At 38.0% G+C, this 16,648-nt stretch overlaps 1 protein-coding gene, 1 long non-coding RNA gene and 1 other non-coding gene across 3 annotated transcripts in view; 1 reads left to right on the top strand and 2 right to left on the bottom strand.

Annotated features, from left to right (window-relative positions):
- LOC123651622 overlaps positions 1–16,648 on the top strand; it is a 35,616-nt gene that overhangs the window by 10,169 nt on the left and 8,799 nt on the right. The window lies entirely within an intron of this gene.
- ACADL (acyl-CoA dehydrogenase long chain) overlaps positions 1–16,648 on the bottom strand; it is a 35,974-nt gene that overhangs the window by 13,254 nt on the left and 6,072 nt on the right. The window contains exons 4-8 of the mRNA XM_036420756.2: positions 13,650–13,814; positions 9,170–9,236; positions 7,292–7,456; positions 6,486–6,587; positions 5,069–5,182 (exon numbers count right to left, since the gene is read on the bottom strand). Coding sequence (XP_036276649.1) covers positions 5,069–5,182; positions 6,486–6,587; positions 7,292–7,456; positions 9,170–9,236; positions 13,650–13,814 — 613 coding nt within the window. The remainder of the gene's footprint in view (positions 1–5,068; positions 5,183–6,485; positions 6,588–7,291; positions 7,457–9,169; positions 9,237–13,649; positions 13,815–16,648) is intronic.
- On the bottom strand, positions 5,954–6,065 carry LOC118710027. The gene has a single exon (XR_004985254.1). It is a non-coding gene; the product is annotated as a small nucleolar RNA SNORA67 (small nucleolar RNA).

Genomic DNA, 16,648 nt, shown 5'->3' with positions numbered 1-16,648 from the left:
CCACCCTTTCTCTTCTCTCTCTCTCTCTAGTTTGTCTAGAAGAGTCTCTAACTTGAACTAAATGGTCAGGAGTTGTCAGCACGAATATACCTATAAATCTCTTCCTGTTGGCCATAGACCACCGTCAGTGCCCTTGAAAATAATCTAACCTAGTCCATTCTCAACCATTCTCAACTGCTCTCACTTCAATCTAATTTTCTTGTATTCCTGACTCTTGGCTCTCACACCTGGAACTTTAAGTTTATATCTGGTCTCTTTAAGCACCAACCCTCGGACTTCCTCCAGGAACTGGCTTAGATGTGAAATACTGGCTTTCTTTTCCAAAAAGACGCTGTGTTCACTGACCTCTTGGGTTCAGGGTCCAGCTGTGGTCAGCTGGCTCCAACTTCCTGGTGGAAATTCAGATAGAAATAGAGTTTGATCATTCTGCTGTGGACTATTTGAGTGAGGCCTACCCTGTGGCTAATTAAAAGCATGGAAGTGAATGACGTAGGCGACTCAGTGAAACTTAAACTAGACATTAAATGTACCCCGCACGGACAAGTCTGAAGCCATGACTGAGTCTCAAAGGCAGGTTTTGGGGACCAGATTCTTAGAGGTTACAGCAATTCTCAAACTACAAAACCAGACCTTTCGGAAGAGCTGTGGTGGGGTAAGTTGGGGTGCTTTCCACTTCCGGGAAAGGCTAGAAAAGGAGTCTAATCAGATCTAGGACCAGGCAAGACCAGGGTGTGTCAGCGAGAGTGGGTACTATGGTGAACAGATTCCTTGTAAGTGTACCGACCTAACGGGCTGTGCTGATGAAAAATCCAACTGACTGCCTTTCCCTTGGCTTCCCTCCATCCTGTTCTAGAAACAGACAAAGTGACTGGCTCCCATGATCCCAAAACCAAGCAGTTGGAAGGCTGATGACACTCTTTCCCCACCTCTGTACTTTGGACTCTAATTCAGAACATCTGAGCCTTCTTCTCATTCTTTTCACTCCTTTTCTCTCTTTCTAGTCACTTAATTAGGCCAACTCCCTACCCTTTCATCAGCACAAAGTTTTCCACTCCCACCCCACACGTTTGCGTCTACTCATAGGAAATCTATAGGTGAAGCAAGGAATGAAAAAAGGTGGGGAAACACTCTTCTATGCACTGAAAACAGATGAGGATGCGCTTCACGGAAATCCTGAAACTCAGTTCTGAGACTACTTCCAGCTCAGTTCAGTGACACCCCATTTGGAAAATAAGGAGGAGCCTGACAAGTCTCAAGACACTTTTGCCTTACCCACCCCAGCGAGTGGCACGTTTGAGAATTTATGCACTGTCTACAGGAGAGAATAAAAAACTCCAAGGCCAATTCTCTCATATGAGAGCTGTTCCAATGGGAATTCGGGGAGCTTCCAGAGGCCGACGTTAAATTTCAGACCAGCATGGGCTCATTTAGAATTCTGGTGTCAGCGCATTCGGTGAGGTCCAGAGGTCGGAGGAAATCAATGCCTCCAATGGTACATCATTTACTCTCTGGAAATATAGAGGTTAAATATTTACATGGACTTGGCATTGAGTTGGGTGTTACTATGCTGAGTTGGTCTTTGCTCTTCAGACACTGTGTCATACTTTTAGAAGTTATTCTCCAATGAATAGCAGTTACTCATTGTACCACACATTATTAGCAAGGTACTTTTTGTGAATGATCAACATGCTCATAGCAGTACTGTGTAACATTCATTAACAGTTGCTAATAGATAATATTGCAGCTAGAATTAAAAAATTTTCCTTGCCGAAACCGGTTTGGCTCAATGGATAGAGCGTAGGCTTGGAGACTGAAAGGTCCCGGGTTCGATTCCGGTCAAGGGCATGTACCTTGGTTGCGGGCATATCCCCAGTAGGGGGTGTGCAAGAGGCAGCTGATCGATGACTCTCTCCCATCAATGTTTCTAACTCTATCTCTCTCCCTTCCTCTCTGTACAAAATCAATAAAATATAGTTAAAAAATAAAAATAAAAAATAAAAATAATTTTTTCCCCTTAAGTTACTAAGTAGACCAGATAGAGTCTCTTTCAGACTTCTGAGTAAAAAAAAAAATATCTTAGAATCATAGAGTTGTGGAAATGGAAGACACCTTGGAAAGTTATCTAGCCTCCATATTCCACTTAAACAACACCATTAGTTGAACTCTCATATGTTATGCCTGAAATATAAAATACAACACCTCAGGTTTGCTCTCTAATATTGTAATTAATTAATCAAGGTCTTAAGAACTGGATATTCATTTTTTGGAGGAATGTGAGAAAGAAGTGTTGTTTTCTTCTCCTATTTCTTTTTCTAATACTTTGTGTCCTTAGAATCAAGAGCACATGTCACCTAGGAAACAACTAAAGCTTGTGTTAAGAAAGAATGCTGAATTTTCACTTCATTGAGCATGGCTGAACATGTATGAAGGGAAGGAAAAAGAATAAAGTCTATCTACCTTAAATTTCCAGGTAGTAAGACTAGTGCCTGAATTAAGAGTGTAGGTTCCGGAATTAGAATATCTGGGTAATCTTGGGCAAGTTACTTAACCTCTCTATGCCTCAATTTCCTTATCTGTAAATTAAGGATAAATGTAACAGTTATTATGCACAGTTGCTGTGAAAAAAACATGAGACAATCCACTTAGCAATGTCTGGCACACAGGCACAATACAAAATAATGATAAATGACAGTCATTGAAATTATTTAATATCATAATTGTACTGTTTTATTGTCTATTTCATGAAAAATTATAAGACTTAACATCAAATATGGAAAGTATGAATAAAATGGAAATCCTATAACTGCCTAAGTATGGTAGTTCTCCATCTTATAAAAAAATTATTGATTGATTTGAGAGAGAGACAGAGAGAGATATCAATTTGTTGTTTCATTTATTAGTATTTACATATTCATTGGTTGATTCTTGTATGTGCCTTGACCAGGGATAAAATCCTCAACCCTGGTGTCTCATAATAAAACTCCAACTAACTGAACTTCTGGATAAGACTAAATATGGTAGGTCTCCCTCTTAAAAAGAAAACAAGTTTTTGTGAAATGCATCCAAATGGTCAGAAAGGACTAACATGTTCAAAATTCAAGGATAAAAGAGAAAGAAAACAGAATTGTTATGTGCTCATAAAATGACATTTGGCTAAGTATAACATGGCATTTAAAGGTCTTCTATTTCAATTTAATAACCAGAACCATAATGTACCCAGCACTAGAATAGGCTGTGTAGGCATGTATCGATCATTCATCTTCTCTGAATAGATTAAATTTCTAGATTCAATATAAAAATATTATTCAAATATACTTATTTAGATAAAACAAAAATTAAAAGAAATATCTCAGAATTCTCAAAACATACATTTACTTGGAAAATATTACTTGTCAATAATATAGTGGTGGAAGCAAAATGCTGCTTTTGAAATTACCTTTGAATTATCTTTGCAAAAAGGCAACCAAAAAATGTTACCTGCTTTGAAAAGAATTAAAACTATTTCTTTTTTTTATGTTATTTTAGATATACATTACATATATATTAACAAATATTTCCTTCACATTTAAAATCCAGGAAATGTCAAAACATATTTAACATTCTTAGTTATACAATCTGGGTAATATTGTAGTGATCTTTGTTGTGATTTAATATGAATTCCATAAATACAGAAATTGTAACCATACCTGCATTTGGTTACAATTCTACTTAAGACTTTTCAAGTAGATTTCCAAATCCAGGTGTTTTCTTTTTGTTGGTAAAATGTTTCAACAATTGGACAACTGCATTGTTAATAAACTGTTTCTTCACTTAAGGTGACACTAGAGGGTCTAAAGTTTGTTTGGAATATTTGGTGATTATGGCCACCATATACTGAGTTCTTTTGAAAATATCTTAAAATCCTGGCAAAGCCCACACTTATTAAACACCAGCATCCACTTTCTCTGTGCTTGAACCTAAGCTGCTAAAACCTTCTACAGAGGCTGATACACAAGAAATCAGAAAGTACCCCTATAAATTCATGATCAGTAACTTAAATGGGCCCTCAACCCTGCTAGCAGGCTCACATATTTCTCTAGCTAGTTCTATTTTTACTCTGAAGAGGGTATTTCAAACTTTCTTTACTCTCCTCCAACACTGGCATCCCCCATTAATTCACATCTTTCCCCCTTATTGGCATGTAAAGAAATGTAAGTCTTCAGAAGAGAGCTTTTGTAATTTTCTACCAGTAGAGCTGAACCCATCCATGCCCATCCTTTCCGCTGCTCTTCCTGTTATGGTGGAGGAAGAACTCTCCTGTTGGGGTGGGAAGGCCCATCTTTCCATGAGCTTTAGCACCCTTATCTTTATACCTTCTCACAGATCCTGTGCAGTTAATTATCTGGTCCATACCTACAATCGATGCCTCTTACTAAATCCTTTCTCTAGTTCTTAAAATATGCTTCAGCATTTTCATCCTAATAATAATAAAAACAACTAATAATCTCCAGATATCTCATTTGACCCCCAATATATCTCCCTCTATTCCTTCCCCACCCTTTCTCTCCAATTAATATTCACAGCCAAACTCAGGAAAGAGTTGCCTGCCATCAATACCTTTACTTCCTCATTTCCATTTACCCCTCTGGCACCCCCTCCACAGGAGCCCATTAACGGCTCTTACAAAATAACCTCCCTAGCATGTCCAGTGGGCACTCTTTGACCTTAACGCCTATTTTCCCTCCAAGTAGCTGGGCCCTACTTCCTCCTACTTGAAGGTCTTTCTCTCGGCTTCTGTGATGCTTGCCTTATGAGCTGTCTCCTTTTTAGGCGATCATTTTCAGTTGCCTTTGTAGGCTCTTCCCTTCCTATTTCGCCTTTAAGTTCTGTAACGTTTTTCTCAGATTTCTGTCCTAGGATGTCTTCTTGTCTTACTGTCTACTCTCTCTCCCTCAATGATCTTATCCACTTCCATGGATTCTAATAGCACTTGGATGAAAATCTCTCCATATTTATGTTGAGTTTCTTAGACCCATTTCAGAAGAGTAAATTGATATTACCTAACCCTGAACCATGACAACAAGCTTACCTGTATATGAGCTACTGTTTTCCCAAAAGCTTTTCTTTGTTTCACGTAGTCCCTGGTTTCCTCAAACATGAATTCACTGGCTGAAACGCCTAACTCGGCAATCAGAAGCCTTTCCTGTAACCCAGAAAGTAGGTCTTAGACAAGTGATTTTGACATGATTCCAATGATAATAAATCTCATCAATAATCTTTATAAAACTCCAATCAACTTAGTTCTTAACTTCTTTATAAGAGTATTTTGACATAACTGTAATAGCTCCCTAAAGCAAACCCTTTACTTTTATGATAGATTCTCTTTACTATATATAAGTATTTATGTCATTTATTAACCCCCCTCTTCTTTCTATGCATCTATGAGAAAAGAAATTCTGAAGTTGGTGATTTTCATCTACTGATCTCTGAACAGCACATGTCCTGCAATATCCGTGGAAAATAACCTTTAAAGCGCATAGGTTAAATTCTGCCTGTTAGTGTAAAAGTGTCCACAGTCAGTTGAATTCCATCTTGCTGGGATTTTCATATTCCACTTCTGTGCCAGTGTTCCTAGCCCTGGTACTCAGTTTCATGTTTACCCCATGCTGTGCCAGTTACTAGGCAGGTGCAGCCTCTGAAGCAGGGCTCAATGATCACTCAGCAACCACACTCCGAAAACACAGAGTGAGGCCTGAGCCTACATGGCTAAAACTATTTGGTCTGAACTTAACATTTCCCCTTTCGATTCTCAGGCATTATTAAAAAAAACAGTCAAACAAAAAACAACCCAAAACTGCCAATGTTTTGGCTGATATTTCTTTGCAAAGAGATATAAATTCTTTTTCCCCCCCTCCTTCAACATGTGCTGAGAAGAGGGCATAATCTACCCAGAAGGGAAGTGAGATTGAAGTATACATGCAGGCAGCCAAGGAAAGGCAATGGAAACTATGTATCACCTCTGAAAACCTGAGGCATGCAGATTTATTCCACGTTGCTCCTATCCTGGAGAGGGAATCACCTTGGTTGAGATAAAATGTCTTTTTTTTTTTTTTTAAATCTTTTACCCTATTCTGTTCTTCCATTTTATTCCACTCTCTGCTTCAGTTTAAAAGTTTGCCTATTGATTTGTCATTAATTCACTAGTCCTGTTTTCTACTGTGCCCAGACTCTATATTCCTTCAACGGAGAGATACAAATTCTTGACCTGTGATTCAGAAGCTAAAATCATTCCAAGAAGAAATCAAAGAACTGAAATATCTACTTTCCCTATTCACGTATAAGCTTTGAATGAATATCCCCAAGTTCAGGTATTTACTCATGTAGCCTACACAATTCATGTTTTCTTTTTACGTTAAGGTACAGTCGAATGATCGGCTATATCACAAGTTTTATACACATGGATTTATATAGTTCTATAGCGTTCTGTCCTATTTAACACTTCTCACCTGTGGAAGCTCTTGCATGAGGTAATAGAAGCCTTTATTCTCTTCTCCAAGCAGGGCAGTAGCTGGCAACCGTACGTCTTCAAAGAATAATTCTGCAGTGTCCTAAGAGATCATACAACTAAGTACAGAATTATTTCATTTAAATCTCACAACAACCTGGTGAGGTTATTTCCATTAAACAAACAAACAAACAAACAAACAAAAACAACAAATTAACTGGGAGCCAAGTTGGGGTGGTTAATGCACGCAATTAGTAAGTGGTAACCCAGCGATGCAACCCAGGTTCAACTGATTCCAAACTTCTGGCTTTTCCACTACAGCACACCATCATTCTAGCCCCAGTGCTGGCCAGATCTGTGGGGACTGAGGACTAAGGGTTTCTAATGCACATTAAATAAAATGTTTTTCTTTTCAGCAACAACAACAAAAAATTACCAAGTAATTAACAAAGAATAGAATTTTTTTCTGTTCTTAGTTCATTCTTTTCTTTAATCAATTTCATAAAGGGGCCTATTATCATTTAGTTAATTTTGCCATTTCTAAAGCAGATATTTAAAATATCCCGATTCACTTTTATTGCTGACCACTAGGAGGAGGTAAAGCTCCATGAACGGTGGAATGAATCTCCATTATCTTTTATGAAAAGCGTGCTTTAGGAATTCAGCATTGGAAGGTATGATTGTGTTTTAGGCAGTTCTCTATATAAGGCATAATCGAATAAGTTCAATTATTTATAAATAATAATTTATTAATGAAAATTGAGTAATCTCAATTTTTACCTACATATGATTCACAGTATGACTTACCTGGGCTTTCATTCCCATCTTATGTAGCTTCCGTCCCTTGATAAATCCTTTCATTCCATCCTCCACCAGGAAAAGGCTGATGCCGTGGGCCGGGGAGCGAGCCTCGCGGTTTGTGACGGCCACCACTATCACCACGTCACACAGCCACCCGTTGGTAATGAACACCTGGAAAACCCAGACACCTGTGATGTTCCGCTCACCACGTCCACGTCCACATGCAAGTCACCATTAGGGGAAAGCATATGCATGGAGACTAAACCAGACAAGGCATGCGTTATAATTCTATATTCTCCATGCTTTATAGCTCTATATTCTAGCCATGCTTTATAACTCTCTATATTCTATCCATGCTTTATAACTCTATGTTCTATCCGTGCTTTATAACTCTATGTTCTATCCATGCTTTTATAACTCTATATTCTCCATGCTTTATAACTGTATATTCTATCCATGCTTTATAACTCTGTTATATCCATGCTTTTATAACTCTATATTCTCCATTCTTTATAACTCTATATTTCCCATGCTTATATAACTATATTCTACCCATGTTTTATATAACTCTATACTCTACCCATGCTTCATAACTCTATACTCTATCCATGCTTTATAACTCTATACTTTATCCATGCTTTATAACTATATTCTATCCATGCTTTATAACTCTATATTCTATCCATGCTTTATAACTCTATATTCTATCCATGCCTTATATAACTCTATATTCTGTTCATGCTTTATATAACTGTATATTCTACCCATGTTTTATAACTCTATATTCTATCCATGCTTTATAAACTCTATATTCTATCCATGCTTTAAAAGTCTTATGTTCTATCCATGCTTTATAAACTCTATATTCTACCCATGCTTTATAATTCTATATTCTATCCATGCTTTATAACTATGTCCTATCCATGCTTTATAACTCTATATTCTACCCATGCTTTATAACTCTATATTCTATCTGAAGCATTAATTAGTTAAATGTAAGGTTATTAAATAGTAGAAGAAAAATAGTGCAGGCCTTACAGAAAATGAACATCTTTTCTTAATACTCAGTCAACAACAAATATTTACAGAGTGTATACAAATTTGTTTGTAAACAAATCCTCTGCCATCAGTGACATTAGAGTCTAAGGAATACACAGTGTTTACTTGGAGCCTGTGTGTAACCTTACTTAGAGAAGCTTTTCAGTTTTATCGTGGGTTGATGGGCTCCCAGAAGGATTGAAGGGCTCTCAAATTTGATCAATGGTATCTTTTTCTCCTAAGATCTTTTGAAACTCTTCCTGATAATACGAAGAATTATCTTCAATTCTTTGCTATCATTAGTCCCATATTTTGACAATGTGAGCCTTACCTTCTCCTTTTCTGGTTTGATGAGGTTGTTTGGAATAAAAAACAATATTTTTAAAATATATATATATATTTTATTGATTTTTAACAGAGAGGAATAGAGAGGGATAGAGTTAGAAACATCAATGAGAGAGAATCATCGATCAGCTGCCTCTTACACATCCCCTACTGGGGATGTGCCCGCAACCAAGGTACATGCCCTTGACCAGAATCGAACCCGGGACCTTCCAGTCCACAGGCCGACGCTCTATCCACTGAGCTAAACTGGTTTTGGCAAAAACAATATTTTCTATTTGAGTGAGGGGGTGTGCAAAATGAAACACAGAAATGGAACAGATCTTATCTAACATAAATGTTGCAAAATTTTGTTTCCAAAACACAACTCAATTCCTGGGTGAACTCAAATCTCAGTTTCTGCGTGAGCCTCCCTAGATATAATCAATAATCAATAGTCTTTGAGACACTGTCACCATGGCATCACTCTAGAAAGAAGGGCCACAGAAGCCCCTGTGTACACACCTTGCTGCCGTTAAGAACCCAGTCACTTCCATCCTTTTTAGCATGTGTTCTTACTCCTTGCAAATCACTGAAATTGAAAAAAAAAAAATGAAAATTTCATTAGCTAATAAAAATTGAATTATGCCAATGCTGTTAGGTTAAGTATGACTATACCATGATAATTCAAAGTAGTTACACCATTATAAAAATTGTTCTTTAGTATGAAAAATGCTCACACAAATGCATTAAAAATCATATCTAATATATGCTAAATCATTTATACAAATAAATCTGTGATTTAAAAATATATAAATTAGCCAGATATTATGGAGCATAACAAGGCCCAATGCTTTCATTCAAGATCCCCAAATTGGACTCAGATGACTTTTCAAGGCCCACCATATCCCAGAGATCATTTGTCAGATTGTCCTTGCATCTGTTCACCTTGCTACCTTTCCCTACCTCTATTGGTCAAAAGCTTAGCTATTTAAAAGATTGCTTCAAATGCCATTTCCCCTAACAAGCCTCCTCTCAAAGTAGACTATTTTCTAAATGCAAAATAATTTATATTTTAAATAATATAAACAAATATTCACGATTAATACATGAAAAATACAGACAATATTCTAGACAAAGGAGAAATTGATTTAATAAATAATTTTGCTTCCTTGTATGAACATTTAAAAAAAATATATCCTTTCAGTATTTCTCCAGGGAAACAGATACACAGTGTTTTTTATATGCCTTTTTATAAAAATGGAACCATATATATGATTTTGATCTCTTAATAATATCCTAGTCTAACTGGTTTGGCTCAGTGGATAGAGCATCGGCCTGCGAACTGAGGAGTCCTGGGTTCGATTCTGGTCAAGGGCATGTACCCAGTAGGAGCTGATTGATGTTTATAACTTTCTATCCCCCTCCCTTCCTCTCTGTAAAAAATCAATAAAATATATGTAAAAAAATAATAGTATCCTATGTTTTTCTGTACAATACATTTTATTAGCAGCATAGAATTTCAATCTATGGATTTATAACGTTTTCTTAAAAACAATCTCTTCTTGTGGAACATTTAGGTAGCTTCCAGCTCCAAATATCTTATAATGACTAATGACCCCAAAGAGGGCAAATCCTAATCCCTGGAATGTGCCAGTGTTACCTATACGGAAAACGGGGTTTGCCGTTGTGTAACATGAGATGGGAGACAGACACTAAATGCAATAACTAATGAGAGAGACTCAGTGTGAGATTACACTGACAGAAGTGGAGTGCCAGCATGTCCAAAGAAGCAGAGATTGGAGCCATATCACTGGGCAAGGAATGCCGTCAGCCACCAGAAGTTGGAAGAGGCAAGAGGTGGATTCTCTTACATAGGATCACACTATCTCTCTGTTTTACAGAGATTATTATGATAGCCAAATAAGAAAATCAGCATGAAAGCAAAGAAAATGTTGAAGTACAAATGTGCATAATTATACATAACTAGAGGCCCGGTGCATGAAAATTCATACACTGGAGGGGGGGTCCTTCAGCCCAGCCTGCCCCCTCTCACAGTCCAGGAGCCCTCAAAGGTGGGAGGTGACCTGGCAATCAGGGGAAGGGGATGCTCCCATCATATCTCTGCTGCTGCCACTGTCAACAGCGCAAGCTTTGGCCAGCCCTGGTTACTTGAGCCTCGGGGGGGCCCTGGGAGGCTGGGCTGCTGCCGTTGAGGCTTGCCTGCCCCCGGGGCCAGCCCTGGGTGGCTGGGGGGCTGAGGGCACTGAGGGACTCCAGAGGCAGCCATGCGGGAGGGGACTGGGTGCCACCATCTTGTGGCTGTGGACACTGCCACCTTTGAGGGCAGGGCAGTTAATTAGCATATTCCCGCCTTATTGGCTGTGGGTGCTGCCATCTTTGGAATGGCATGAGGGTCAATTAGCATATTCTCTCTTTATTATATAGGATGGAGTTTCCTATGTATGAGGAAGGGGAAAGGATCAGGGATTTTTAGCAAACGCAACCTTTTTCTGTGAAAGCCACATCAAAGCAAAAAAACAGAGTGGCCTGCATCTCTGAAAGCAAGTGAAATGAACCATGTCCTATCTTCTTTATTCTTTCCCTCCCATACACTTTTGTTTTATTTTCACCGTAATTCCTCAAAACTTTAATCTTCTTCATGTGCTGCAGCTTTTCTCCATTCTTGCATTCTCTTGCCCACATGGCCCCTTTTCTTATCTCTAAATAAGCAAACTGATTGACTGTTTTTCCTTTACTCTCACAAACTTCCAGAAAACACTGCCTCTTTTTCTCCATTCTTATTCTCATGCTCCTGCATAATTAATAACCAAAGATAAGGACAGATAATCTAAATAAACAAGAATTAAGCAAGCCTTTGTTTGTATGAGTTCAGCTGGAGATAAATCAAGGTCTCGAATTTTCTGTTGCCTCTAACATGTAGGAGGTTGGAATTGGAATACAGTAAGTATGATGCCTCAGAATCCTGGGCCATCAGCCAGTTATCTTAAGGAATTATCTTAAAAGCAAAGGAAGATATTCAATTACTACTTATTTTAGGTCACATTTTTAGGCAAAAGAAATAGTCAAAATCCTTTTATTTTGGCAAAATTAAGTATCAGTATTGGCTTATAATTATAGATTTATATCTGAGAAAGATAAATACAATTTAAGCATATTGCCAAATGATGTTATGAAATAATAAGACATTAAAAAATAGCTGTAGCTGTGTGGCTCAGCTGGTTGGAGCTCCATTCTATACACCAAAGGACTGTGGGTTTGATCCTCAGTCAGGGAACCTACTTAGGTTGTAGGTTCCATCCCCAAGTCAGAACGCATATAGGAGGTAGCTGATCTGATCTACGTTTCTCTCTCTCTCTCTCTCTCCCTTGCTCTCTCTAAAAATCAATAAAACATATCCTTAGGTGAGGATTAAAAATAAATAAAAATAAACAGTACTATCAAAAGAGAAAATTTAAAATATTACAGCCTGAGCTTTGCAGAAACAAGTCTGAGGTGTTCATTTCTGCTTTGCCACACCTTTACGCTCTTCCTCTGCATTGCCTGTTTGCCATTGGCCTATATGTTGCCACTCTCTTTAACATAAAACATATCCCTTACCATGCTGGTTTATCAAACTACTACACTTGCCCTCTCTACACTTCCTTTTACAGCCCAACAGAAAAAGATTAGTCTCTGCCTAATACCCATATCACACCTTCCAAAGTCACTTCCGCCCTTCCTCTTCTGAAATCACAACCAAAGATCACCAGTAGCTTGCCATGACCTTTTCTCAGCTCTCAACCTCCTTGTGTCCTTGACATTACTAACCCCTCACTCCATCCTCCCCTCTTTTCAAACTCACTTTCTCTTGTGCTCATGACAGAGCACATGATTTCCTTTAAAACCAATCCTCTCTGTTGCCACATTTTTATTTTATTTTTTTACAGGTTCAAGGCAAACATAATACCCAAGCTTTCCACCCTTTTGTTTTACTCCTTAAAATCTGGTTCTACCATGTGGAAGCTTTCCTCTCTGTTCTTGAATAACTGGTTATTTTTCATTTACCAGATTTCAGTGTAAACATAGCAACATTTTTTTTCTTATTAATTTCACCCAAGGATTTTTTTTTTATTTTTATTAGTTTTTTTAGAGAGAAGAAAGGAAGGAGAGAGAGACAGAGAAACACATCCATGTAAGAGAGATTGATTGCCTCCTGCATGTCCCCTGACCAAGCCTGCAACCTAGGTACATGCCCTTGAACAAAATCAAACCTGAGACCCTTCAGTCTGTAGGTAGATGCTTAACCACTGAGCAACCGAGTAGGGCAATGTAATGACTTTCTATAGTCTTTCTCTAGTATTTCTGGCTCTAACATAATAAAGTACTTCTCCCATCTAAGTTTGCTTTTCCCTTCCCTACCAAGCACACATGCACCATTAGTCTCTAGCATAGCACCTTGTTTTTCTCACAGTACTTAGTACTTACCACAATTTATAATTGTGACTATAGTATCTATTTTTTTCTTTCTTACCTCAGTGAGCTCCTAGGCTGCATCTGTTTTGTTCATCACTATATAATGGCACCCTGAGGGGTCTTACTAAAATCATTGTCAAAGCACTGAGTAAATAAACATATTCATTTTTATGAATGGCTTTTAAAACCGATCACCACTCCAGCCTGTATCCAGAGTTCCTAACCCGTATTTTAAGAACCTGCTGACAACGTCTGGGTGAATTCCACACCACCTCTAACATTCATGATGCCCCCAATTCAACTCCCATCCTACCATTTCATTCGCATTGCATTACGTCAGTAAGATCTCAAGTACAACGGATATTACAGTCAGCTTTGTAGTTATGTGTACGCAAGGCCTTATTTTCCTGCTGGAGTTTGAAGCTCCTTGAAGGTGTGGATTAACGCCGTGCTCATCTTTGTACGCCTTCTAGCATGTTGCTCACGGTTTTGTATGAAGCAAGTAGAACATAGTTTGCTTCCCGCTCACCTGCCCGCCCCGGGCTCCGTCATGGCGATGGCGCCGATGCACTTGCCCGCGGCCATCCGGGGGATGAAGCGCTCCACTTGCTCCTTGGAGCCGTAGTTGGCAATATAGGGCATGACGATGTCCGAGTGGAGACTGAAGCCGGGGCCTGTGCAATTCGAATACGCCCTTAGGGGAAAAAAAGAAGAGAATTTAAAGCACAAAACAGTTATTTTGTTCTGTTTTTTAGTTTCTTTGACTTTCAATGAAAACAACAACATAGTATGAAAGGTCTTAGTTTTACAATACGCTGTCTCCTCCCAAACCAATAAAGTTGCTGAAGGTTTTCTTAGTTTTGACTATTCTTTTCACCTCTGGCTCTAACATAATAAAAGTACTTTCATGAAGCTCAGAGAACACATTTAGTGAATGAAACGATGAAACGTTAAAAATATGTCACCTACAACTGTATTCTCTAACACAGCAACTATTTTCATTTTGTTAAATTACCTTTATCATAACAATAAGTTCTAATATAGCTGCAGTCATGGCATGAATTTTGCACTTATCTGTATTTTTATTTTTATTTATTTATTTATTTATTTATTTTAATATATTTTATTGATTTTACACAGAGAGGAATTGAGAGAGACAGAGAGTTAGAAACATCGATGAGAGAGAAACATCGACCAGCTGCCTCTTGCACACCCCTCACCGGGGATGTGCCCGCAGCCAAGGTACATGCCCTTGACCGGAATCGAACCCGGAACCTTTCAGTCCGCAGGCCGACGCTCTATCCACTGAGCCAAACCGGTCCCGGCATGTATTTTTAAATTATAGGGGGGAAAATCTCATTTTTTTTACATAGTTGTTGTAATAATAATCTTCAATAGCTATAAAATATTGTATTACAAATTGTTCATGTACCGTAATTTACACCTTTTTTTATTCTTCCACTGCCAGACACTTAGAGTGCTTCCAAATCTGGGGGATTATGATCTAACATAATTATTTTTCTATATATCTGATATATTTTTCCATTACATTATTTCCTTAAGTTAAATTCCCCATAGTGGCATCCTAGATCAAAGAGCAGAAGCATTTTCAATTTTTATATGTATCCATATTTTTAATCCGCAAACATTTATTGTTCTACTTTATAATGCCATCAAGAGTATATGAGTGGCCACTTTCACTGCAACCTTGTTAGCACTGGGTATTACAATTTCTTGTTTTTACTAACTTTTGTAGATACTCACAGTTAATTTAATTTACATTTGATTGGTGGTGAGGATGAACTTTTTTGTTTTGTTTTGTTATTTTTCTTGTAATGACTTTATGCATTTTTTAAAATCTTTATCGTTGAGACTATTAAATATCCCTTTTTTTTTCCCATTGCCCCCCTCCACCCACTTCCCATCCTGCTCCAGATCTTTGCCACCCATAAATCAGTGGTCGGCAAACTCATTAGTCAACAGAGCCAAATATCAACAGTACAATATTTAAATTTCTTTTGAGAGCTAAATTTTTTAAACTTAAACTTCTTCTAACGCCAATTCTCAAAATAGACTCACTTAGGCCATGATATTTTGTGGAAGAGCCACACTCAAGGGGCCAAAGAGCCACATGTGGCTTGCGAGCTGCAGTTTGCCAACCACTGCCATAGGTAATGCATAAATGTATATATGCATATAAGATTCTTGTTTAATCTCTTCCCACCCCTACCACCTTCCCTCTGAGAATCGTCAGTCTGTTCCATTTCCATGCCTCTGATTCTACTTTATTCAACAATTTATTCTGTTCATTAAATTTCTTATTTGTTTATTTTGATTTTTAGATTCAGTTGTTGATAGGTATGTATTTGTTGCCATTTCGTTGTTCATATTTTTTATTTTTTTATTTTTCTTCTTTATCCTCTTCCTAAAGAATGCCCTTCAACATTTCATATAATACTGGTTTGGTGATGAACTCCTTTAGCTTCTTCTTGTCTGTGAAGCTCTTTATCTGACCTTCAGTTCTAAACAACAGTTTTGCTGGGTAGAGTAATTTTAGTGTAAGTCCTTCCTATTCATCACTTTGAATATTTCTTGCCACTCCCTTCTGGCCTGCATAGTTTCTGTTGAGAAATCTACTGACAGTCATATGGGCATTTTCATGTAGATAATTAGCTGCTTTTAAGATACTTTGTCTTTAGCACTTGGCATTCTAATTATGACGTGTCTTAGTGTGGTTCTCTTTCAGTTCCTCTTATTTGGGACTCCCTGTGCTTACTGGACTTATAAGTCTATTTCTTTCACCAGGTAGGGGAAGTTTTCTGTCATTATTTCTTCAAATAGGTTTTCAATATCTTGCTCTCTCTCTTTTTCTGGCACCCCATAATTTGGATGTTGGTATGCTTAAAGTTGTTCTAAAGGCTCCTTATACTATCTTCATATTTTTGGATTCTCATTTCTTTTTGCTCTTCCAGTTGGGGGTTTTTCCCCCTTCATATTTTAAATCATTGATTTGGTTCTCAGAACCTTCTACTGTACTGTTGAATCCCTGCATATTATTCTTGTTTTCAGTAAGTGTATGCTTAATTTCTGACTGGTTCTTTTCCATATTTTTAGAGGTTTCTAGCAGATTCTTGAGTAACTTTATAACTATAGTTTTAATTTCTATACCCAGAAGTTTGCTTTCTTCCATTTCTTTTATTTGTGATATGTTTATTTGTCTCTGCATTTTGGCTAATTCCCTGTGTTTGTTTCAATGTATTGGGTAGAGCTGCTATGTTTTCTTGCATTGATAGAGAGGACTTGGGAGTAGGTGTCCTATAGAGCCCAGTGACTCAGCCTCCCTAATCATCTGAGCAGGGAGCTCTAGGTGCACACCTGTGTGGGCTGTGAGCACAGTCTTGTTGTAGTTGAGACTTTATTGCCATTGGTGTCACTGGGAGGAATTGACCTCCAGGCCAATTGGCTGTGGGGGCCAGCTCTGATTACAGTGGGAGAGCTGCTATGCAAGAAACACACTTATGGAGCAGG

The sequence above is a fragment of the Pipistrellus kuhlii genome, unplaced genomic scaffold (genome assembly GCF_014108245.1).
Source record: "Pipistrellus kuhlii isolate mPipKuh1 unplaced genomic scaffold, mPipKuh1.p scaffold_m20_p_7, whole genome shotgun sequence".
NCBI classification, from domain to species: Eukaryota; Metazoa; Chordata; class Mammalia; order Chiroptera; family Vespertilionidae; genus Pipistrellus; species Pipistrellus kuhlii.
The sequence above is the reverse complement of the archived record's forward strand: the minus strand, read 5'-3'. Positions and strand labels throughout refer to the sequence as shown.